Source organism: Panthera tigris, chromosome C1, assembly GCF_018350195.1.
Source record: "Panthera tigris isolate Pti1 chromosome C1, P.tigris_Pti1_mat1.1, whole genome shotgun sequence".
Taxonomy (NCBI): Eukaryota; Metazoa; Chordata; class Mammalia; order Carnivora; family Felidae; genus Panthera; species Panthera tigris.
This window is the reverse complement of record NC_056667.1, coordinates 171,767,432-171,777,197: the sequence shown is the minus strand read 5'-3', so window position 1 is coordinate 171,777,197 and position 9,766 is coordinate 171,767,432. Positions and strand designations below refer to the sequence as shown.

The following is a 9,766-nucleotide window of genomic DNA, read 5'->3' as shown; positions in this document are numbered from 1 at the left end:
TAGATAAAATACTATGTATTTTACTAGTAATTAAATTACTGGTAACTAATTAATTACTTCTACATGGTGCTTTATTCATAGTTAGATATTTTTGCTTGGGAGGTATTTTATAAACTGATGATACTTTATCTGCAGGTGGGAAAAGCTGATTTCTTACATCTGGTATACTTTTATTTGAACATACAAATACACCTTTAATAGTGAACCATTCAGTTTCATAGCTGTGTTACAGAATTCACTTGAGTGTTACCTCAATTTGCTAATTATTTTGGTGAAAATACCCTCTAAAAATTTAACAGGAAACCTCCAAGGTCATTTCCAGGTACACTTTTGGTCGCTTCATATTTATGGCACACAGGTAATACTAACAGTGTGCCTCTTTTCATGCCAAATGTTTATCAAAAGCATTCATCAAACCTTTCTCTTATCCAAATTTCTATTGTACTTTCTTTGATCTTAAAATTCTGCTCAGTATTACAAAAATCATCTTCTAGGACAATATGTTATGCTTTAAAAATCACTTTATTTTCTAAGGGAAGTAAGCATAGTTCTATCAGGTATAAAAGCTTCAGGGCTCATCTTGGTCAGGTGGTGAGGAAGATTTGGAAATATTGGTGTTACTTCGAGAAAACACCTTTGAGAGAGCTGAAGATACCTTTGCCAACATTTTAGATCCTTGTTTGGAAAAACTAGGCTTGGGAGTTTCTGTGGAAAAAGCAAAAAAGTAATATGAATATTTATTAGGCATTCTAATTGAGACAGTATTTATTAGGCATTCTAATTGAGACAGGTATACTATAGAATTGATGATTTAGAATTAAGAAAGTGATATTTATAAAATACTTTATGGGATTTAAAAACATTTGCAAAGGTTCTTTTTTTTAAGTTTATTTATTTATTTTGAGAGACAGAGAGAGCAGGGGAGTGGCAGAGCCAGAGGGAGACAGAGAGAATCCCAAGCAGGCTCTGCACTTATCGTGCAGAGCTTGACATGGTGCTTGAACCCAGAAACCATGAGATCATGACCTGAGCTGAAGTCAAGAGTCAGATGCTTAACCAGCTGAGCCATCCAGGTGCCCCTCACAAAGGCTCTTCTAATTTGATCCTTCTAACACTCTTGTAAGGGAAATAGGAAGAGTGATAAGTCCATTTTTGGACACTGAATCTTGGCAAGGTCAAATACCTTGCCTAAGGTCATATGAGTAGAAAATGGATGTTCTGGGAATAGGGTCCAGCTTTTTGACTCTCATGGACCTACCGCACTTAGATACTTCTCCAGTTAGGTGTACAAAGAATGTCTTTCTTTTTCTATCAGAACACTATTGGAAAAAGCCTGATGAGCTAAACTTAAAGTAACTTTCAACTTTACACAACGAGGGTATCTATTTCAGAGTACTCAAGTGAAAGCACAAGTGCATTAAAATTGTCATAATTTCTCACCTACTTTGGGTGAATTTTCAATTGGTTAACTTCAAGTGATTTTTTTTTATCATGTGAGATAAGACTGTATAGATAATAAAAGAATTTTCATTTAGATTCATTTTTCTACATTCATTTTTCACATTTTCTACATTCTTCATATTTTAATTATCACAAAATTATTTTTTTTAATTAATTAATTTATTTATTTTTTATTTTTTTATTTTTTTTATTTTTTAATATATGAAATTTACTGTCAAATTGGTTTCCATACAATACCCAGTGCTCATCCCAAAAAGTGCCCTCCTCAATACCCATCACCCACCCTCCCCTCCCTCCCACCCCCCATCAACCCTCAGTTTGTTCTCAGTTTTTTAACAGTCTCTTATGCTTTGGCTCTCTCCCACTCTAACCTCTTTTTTTTTTTTTTTCCTTCCCCTCCACCATGGGTTTCTGTTACATTTCTCAGGATCCACATAAGAGTGAAACCATATGGTATCTGTCTTTCTCTGTGTGGCTTATTTCACTTAGCATCACACTCTCCAGTTCCATCCACGTTGCTACAAAAGGCCATATTTCATTTTTTCTCATTGCCACGTAGTATTCCATTGTGTATATAAACCACAATTTCTTTATCCATTCATCAGTTGATGGACATTTAGGCTCTTTCCATACTTTGGCTATTGTTGAGAGTGCTGCTATAAACATTGGGGTACAAGTGCCCCTATGCATCAGTACTCCTGTATCCCTTGGGTAAATTCCTAGCAGTGCTATTGCTGGGTCATAGGGTAGGTCTATTTTTAATTTTCTGAGGAACCTCCACACTGCTTTCCAGAGCGGCTGCACCAATTTGCATTCCCACCAACAGTGCAAGAGGGTTCCCGTTTCTCCACATTCTCTCCAGCATCTATAGTCTCCTGATTTCTTCATTTTGGCCACTCTGACTGGCGTGAGGTGATATCTGAGTGTGGTTTTGATTTGTATTTCCCTGATAAGGAGCAACGTTGAACATCTTTTCATGTGCCTGTTGGCCATCCGGATGTCTTCTTTAGAGAAGTGTCTATTCATGTTTTCTGCCCATTTCTTCACTGGGTTATTTGTTTTTCGGGTGTGGAGTTTGATGAGCTCTTTATAGATTTTGGATACTAGCCCTTTGTCCGATATGTCATTTGCAAATATCTTTTCCCATTCTGTTGGTTGCCTTTTAGTTTTGTTGGTTGTTTCCTTTGCTGTGCAGAAGCTTTTTATCTTCATAAGGTCCCAGTAATTCACTTTTGCTTTTAATTCCCTTGCCTTTGGGGATGTGCCGAGTAAGAGATTGCTACAGCTGAGGTCAGAGAGGTCTTTTCCTGCTTTCTCCTCTAAGGTTTTGATGGTTTCCTGTCTCACATTCAGGTCCTTTATCCATTTTGAGTTTATTTTTGTGAATGGTGTGAGAAAGTGGTCTAGTTTCAACCTTCTGCATGTTGCTGTCCAGTTCTCCCAGCACCATTTGTTAAAGAGACTGTCTTTTTTCCATTGGATGTTCTTTCCTGCTTTGTCAAAGATGAGTTGGCCATACGTTTGTGGGTCTAGTTCTGGGGTTTCTATTCTATTCCATTGGTCTATGTGTCTGTTTTTGTGCCAATACCATGCTGTCTTGATGATGACAGCTTTGTAGTAGAGGCTAAAGTCTGGGATTGTGATGCCTCCTGCTTTGGTCGTCTTCTTCAAAATTACTTTGGCTATTCGGGGCCTTTTGTGGTTCCATATGAATTTTAGGATTGCTTGTTCTAGTTTCGAGAAGAATGCTGGTGCAATTTTGATTGGGATTGCATTGAATGTGTAGATAACTTTGGGTAGTATTGACATTTTGACAATATTTATTCTTCCAATCCATGAGCAGGGAATGTCTTTCCATTTCTTTATATCTTCTTCAATTAGCTGCATAAGCTTTCTATAGTTTTCAGCATACAGATCTTTTACATAGATGATCTATCCATTTCTGTAAGTGGGGTGTTAAAGTCCCCTGCAATGACCACATTCTTATCAATAAAGTTGCTTATGTTTATGAGTAATTGTTTTATATATCTGGGGGCTCCGGTATTCGGCGCATAGACATTTATAATTGTTATCTCTTCCTGATGGATAGACCCTGTAATTATTATATAATGCCCTTCTTCATCTCTTGTTACAGCCTTTAATTTAAAGTCTAGTTTGTCTGATATAAGTATGGCTACTCCAGCTTTCTTTTGGCTTCCAGTAGCATGATAAATAGTTCTCCATCCCCTCACTCTCAATCTAAAGGTGTCCTCAGATCTAAAATGAGTCTCTTGTAGACAGCAAATAGATGGGTCTTGTTTTTTTATCCATTCTGATAGCCTATGTCTTTTGGTTGGCGCATTTAATCCATTTACATTCAGTGTTATTATGGAAAGATACGGGTTTAGAGTCATTGAATTATCACAAAATTATAATTTTACTTATAAATATGTAAAGATAGAAATGAACATCTATGTACTTTTTTGAAACTTTTTGATAAGACATGAAAACATACATGACCAAATTTTCTTTTTTTAAATTAAAAAAATAATGTTTAATGTTTATTAATTTTTAAGAGACAGAAAGACGGAGTGTGAGTGAGGAAGGGACAGAGACAGCAGGAGACACAGAATCCAAAGCAGGCTCCAGGTTCTAGCTGTCAGCACAGGGGCCAGTGAAGGTCTTGACCTCAGGAACCATGAGATCACGACCTGAGCCAAAGTCAGATCCTTAACCGACTGAGCCACCTAGGCACCCCCATTTTCTTAATTCCATCATGTGCCAAAGTTCATGACTATACATCTTGTAGTTACCTAGATTTGTCTTTTCTAGCAAGATAATCTTCTATAGTTAAAGTTAAGATAGCCAACGGTAAATTTAACTAAAAATATAGAACAAAAAAGTATATTCAGGGTTTTTACTCTACCATTATTTTTTAAAATGACCTAAGAATTTAAAAGGAAAAAAACCCACAAAATTTGCAGCAGATAAGACACAAAAGCATAGATGAAAGAGAAAGATGTACTTTCTGAAAAAGTAAGATAAAATTTTACTGACATGATTGAGGCATTGTTGCAAGATTTCTGAAATTGTCATTGGAGGTACAAAATAATTTCTGTTCTTGAAACTTGTGGTCCTGTTAAAAATTCCGATCTCTGGGCACCATTACTCAGAGATGCTAACTTAGGCAGGCTAGAGAGGGTCCAGGAATCTACATTGTGAAAAAAGTACCCTGGGTGGTTCTAATGCAAAGCAGCTCCAGGAAACACACTTGGGACACTGCCTCAAATCCACATGCTTTATTAGATGACTGTATATTGTTCAAGACCAGAGGGTGCCTGGTATCCTAGCTTAATAACCTACATGAGAAAGTCACGAACCCTGCGTTTATCTTGTTAGTAGTTCTTTCTGTAGCAAAACTATAGACTATCTTTGGTTATTAACCCAATATGGGGCTTATTCTGGGATGCAATGGCAACAATATGAAACCACATTATGGAGGGAAGAAAGAGTGGAGGATCAAAGTCAGAAGATCTGTTTTTGAGCACTAAAAGCTTTGTATTTGTTGACTGTGTAACCTCAGATAGTTATTCCCTCCATTTTCTCTTTTTTAAACTAGGGCTTTATGATTCACAGAGACAGAATAGTATGGTGTAGGGGATGTAGACAAGTTTTGTTTGGTCTACAAAACATTTCAGAAGAACTTTGGATTATGTGTTAAACTTTAAAAGTCAGGAATTTTCACCTCTAACTTCTTTTGAAAAATGCGAAGACTTCAATTGGAAGACCTGGCAACAAGCCAGTGTGTCAGTGATTGCTGAGTAGCAGCTCCCTCCTTTATTTTATTTTATTTTTTTTTTAACGTTTATTTATTTTTGAGACAGAGAGAGACAGAGCATGAACAGGGGAGGGGCAGAGAGAGAGGGAGACACAGAACCCGAAACAGGCTCCAGGCTCTGAGCTGTCAGCACAGAGCCCCATGCGGGGCTCGAACTCACGGACCGTGAGATCATGACCTGAGCTGAAGTCGGGCGCTTAACCGACCAAGCCACCCAGGTGCCCCCCTCCTTTAGATGGGACATGCCATCTCCAGTGCACCACAGACCCTTGCTCAACCTACTGCTCTTGTTTATAACATTACCTGTATGGCTCCTGTGGGCATTTAAGTGTATGAATTCTGGTTATATTGAACGGACTTAGGCTTTGAAGTTGGGCAGATCTGTGTTTGAATCCCAGTTCTGCAGCTTATTAGCTGCAGGGTGACCTTGAATAATATACTCTTACTTTCTTCTTCAGTGACTCGCACTTCCCTCTTTAATAAAAAGGGGATATTTAATTCCTAATAAATGTTAGTTCTATTATTTGTAACTATGATTTGAGGTTAAAATAAAAGTACCACATAATAAGCTGCAAATTGTTATACACACAAACATACACATAGTAAGAATATTATTTCAATCTCATATTGATAATAGGCATCAATACTTCAAGGAAGGAGCCACTCATTCCAGGATGAATGCTAAAGCATAGTATATTTTGTACCTGAAATGACTTCTTTTGAGGAATGTACATTGCCAACAATATTCTTGTTTCCTTCAAAGATGGTGATAAACTGCCAAGACAAAGTAAAGTACTTATTTAATCTTTTATTGGATAGTACACACTAAGATACCTAGAAATCCCCAAAAGATGTAGTACAACCATTGTAGCACCTTACATCAATAATGTCTGTGCTCTGAAGTCTCAAAGAATTATCCACTGAGACAGGATCATAATTTTTGCCAATTATGGCACCTAGGGTTGACCCTTGTCATAGATGTGGGCCTTGGATACCATTCAATGATGATCAAATGCTCAGCCATCTTAAGTCACAAAAAAAGCCAGCTCTGTCTGCCCCCTCCCTCTTTTGGGGGTATTGAAATAAGTAACAAATTATAAATTCTTTTTATGATATGAGAGATGATGTTAAGGGGTAAAATGGCTGTTCACTATGTAACTCCAGTTTCCTGTTATGGAAATCTTAGGTATTTTGGAGTCTGGAGCAATAAGCAGGCTATCTGGACCTAGTTGGGCATGGAACATGGCTCAGATACTAGCTTTACTCTGTAGGCCTATATCACCTCTTTGAACAGAGAAGCAGCAATTTTCTCAGAAAGGCATAAAATAGACTGGGATAGGTAATTGGGCTACCTTGTATATATTTTATAAAACTAGCTATTAAATAAGGAAATCAACGATGAGAAATTTTTTAAAAAGGCCTAAATTCATGAAGAAACATAAAATATGTTACATATAGACTATGTAAAAAACCACCAGGTATTATAGGAGTTTTATCATAGTTCTTCAAAGAGGACTTGAGGTAGCTTATCTATTAATGTATTTCAAAACAAATATATACCTGAGGAATAAAATGGAACCAAGACTATCTAAAACACTAATTCTCAGTGTTGGCAGCACAATAGTTACATGTGGAAATTTTTTAAAAAAATTTTTAAATGTTTTATTTATTTTTGAAAGAGAGTACAAGTGGGAGAGGGGCAAAGAGAGAGGGAGACACAGAATCTGTATTTGTCAGAGCAGAGTCTGACATGGATCTCGAACTCATGAACCGCGAGATCATAACCCAAGCTGAAGTTGGACGCTTAACCGACTGAGCTATCCAGGCATCCTGTGGAAATTCTTTTTTCTTAATATGAATCCCAAGGTCCCACACCTCCAATTGAATTGAAATCTCTCAGGGTGGGACAGATATTGATATCTCTTAAAAAATGCCCACATGTGTGAGACTGACTTCAGAATCCCTAATCTAAACACCGGCAAGGAGATGCTACCAAGTGTCTGAGATGAATAAATATACTTGTTATTTTAGGAACATCTATCTTTTCATAAGATTTATTCATAAGAGATTGCCATTTCTTCATGGAACACCATTATAACCACCACTTTAAGTTTTTGTCTGAAAATTCCAAAATTTTAGTTGCATCAGACTTGGTATCTCTTGTCTTCTCCCTTAAAAGTTGTAGACATTGTCTTATTTCTTTGTATGTTAAGTAATTTTGAATTCTATCTTGAGCATTTTAAACAACTTATGATTTTCTAAGAACTGTTAGAGTACTCTGGAGATGGTTTAGTTTTTTATCTGTTTGCTTAAGTAGGTAATTAACCCACTTAGATTTAGACCACACATCCTACCCTTCTATAGCTGTTTCCAATGTAAATTCAGTTTCCAAAGCCTTGGCAGTATATATACGTAGCATCCCTGTGTGTGCACCACTATTAAAGCTATAGTTCAAGTTCTCAAAGCCTTTTGTTTATGTAAATTCAGGCCAGTTGCATACATGAACAACAGAGGAGAGACATACAGATTTGTAGGGGATCCATTCTGACGATATTCTGTGACTTTTTTTTTTCCGTATCCCTAACTCTCAATAGTCTCCTTTCTGGTTCTATGGCTAGAATGCTGTGGCTACCCATTCTGTGTGCTGTCTCACACATCCCACGATTGCATTTATGTCTAGAGTAAAGTGGCAAAAAGAAGCAGAGAAAAAAAAGCAGATTTCCTTTTAATCTTCTTCAGGTTACTGGAGACCTTGTCCTAATTCTTCTGGTCAGAGGGAAGGATTTTTCTCTCACAGAGTTTTAAGTGCCTCAAGCCTCTGCAGCCATTGCCATGTAGCTTCGTGTCTGAAATTTGCCTTGAGGCAGAGCCAAGAGATGGGAAAAGTGGGAAAGAAGTGAGATTCTTCTACTTCCCAGTCCACAGGAATATCTTAATTCTGGTGAGAGAGCAATGATTTCTCCTGGGGATTTATTCTGCCCATTCTTTCCATGCAATTCCAGGATTTGAATTGCTCTAGGTCTAAAGTAGGAGATAAGGGGGTACAAAACCAGGAAAACTCATAATGAAATTGGTGATTCTTTGAGTTTTTATTTGTCCCCTCAAACTCCTGCTATTATTTATTTTCCAGAATCCTCAGTTGTTGTCCAGAGTTTTTAGTTGTAATCAGAGATAGAGATGGCATAGAATGTGCTTAGTCCACCTTACTTTGAATTGGATTGGGTATAACAACTTCAACTATAGTTTTACCATGGAAAAAGCTGCAAGTTATGGGAAGGGCAAAAAGCCAAAAAAGGGTCCAGATTAGCAAGGAATTTAGCCTGACACAAGGAATAGTCTGTCATGAGGTCATCAGTCTACAGATTCTGTCTCCCTGTTATTTCCATATGATTTTACTTGGAAAATAATGGCCTAAGTAAGCCCAAGGTTGTCAGATAGATGTTTATATTCATAAATGAGGATTAGGTTGAGTAAGAAACTTCCCAGCATCTTCAGGGTTTGGCATTAGTATGACGAAGATGACTCTGATGATAAGGGACTGGGTAATTGATGGATTCCATGTGCATGGTGTAGGGGAAATTCAGAAGTGGGGTTAAATTGAGCCAAGAAACAAAGTGATAAAAACAAAAGAAGATCTGTAGCTTTGGCTCTCATTGGAAACTTTTAAAAAGAATTAGGAGGAAAATTTTTCCTGAGTTCATAGTGGAGAGTAGCTGAACCTCTTGGAAAGCTGCCTTTAAACAATCAGTCCTTAGGAATGCAGAAAAATAGATGGAGTCAGCGCTCATTTCCTGCAAGCCAGTCTCCTCCATTTTTGAAAGCTTCTATTCCCTCCCTGCCTCCACCAAGTTCCTCACTTGGGTCTACCTGCCTTAGACAGGGCCAAGTGACTCCCTGTACGGTTTTCTCCAGAGTCAGTAGTAACACAGTTAAAGAGTGGAAGTCCATTTAGGTTCTAGGGAGGAATAGTGGGTTACTCTGTGCACGTAAGCAAGGAATAACTTACCTGTAAAGTGAAAATTTTGATTAAGGGATTTCTTCAGTTCCATGGATAGTTCTTAGCCAGAGGGAAAGATCTGAGCAGGAAGAAATACTGAATAGGGGTAGGTTTCCTGATGTTCCACAAACTGTACCACCCCAAGCCCTGATGTGGCCTTGAAAACTGGGCTATATTCAACTGGACTCCATGTATGCTAATTAGAGTTTATTGAAAAATATTTACCTTCACATTGTCTGAATTCTCTGGCTTTTGCTCCTGAGAATTTCCTGTTGGGAAGGGGAAAAAGAAAAGGAAAAAATAGTATTTTTTTTTTCTTTTTTTAGGCATGAACAGTATTGAGACAAACCTGGTCTTATTATTTTTCACCAGAAAGTTCTAGAATTTAGTTAGGTAGAGGAAATTATTATCACTTTCACTGTACAGACATTGGGAACACAACTGAAATAGGTAAGATCTCTAGAGTTCTGGGGCATGTCCTAGACTTTCCT

General features: G+C 37.5%; 1 protein-coding gene across 3 annotated transcripts in view; it reads right to left on the bottom strand.

Annotated features, from left to right (window-relative positions):
• Window positions 1-503: 503 nt before the first annotated feature.
• FSIP2 (fibrous sheath interacting protein 2) overlaps window positions 504-9,766 on the bottom strand; it is a 97,914-nt gene continuing 88,651 nt past the window's right edge. For all 3 annotated transcript variants that reach the window (XM_042994870.1, XM_042994872.1, XM_042994871.1), the window contains 3 exons: window positions 9,501-9,544; window positions 5,983-6,052; window positions 504-705 (listed from right to left, as the gene is read on the bottom strand). In XM_042994870.1, the coding sequence (XP_042850804.1) occupies window positions 569-705; window positions 5,983-6,052; window positions 9,501-9,544 (251 nt within the window). In that variant the 3' untranslated portion in view covers window positions 504-568. The remainder of the gene's footprint in view (window positions 706-5,982; window positions 6,053-9,500; window positions 9,545-9,766) is intronic.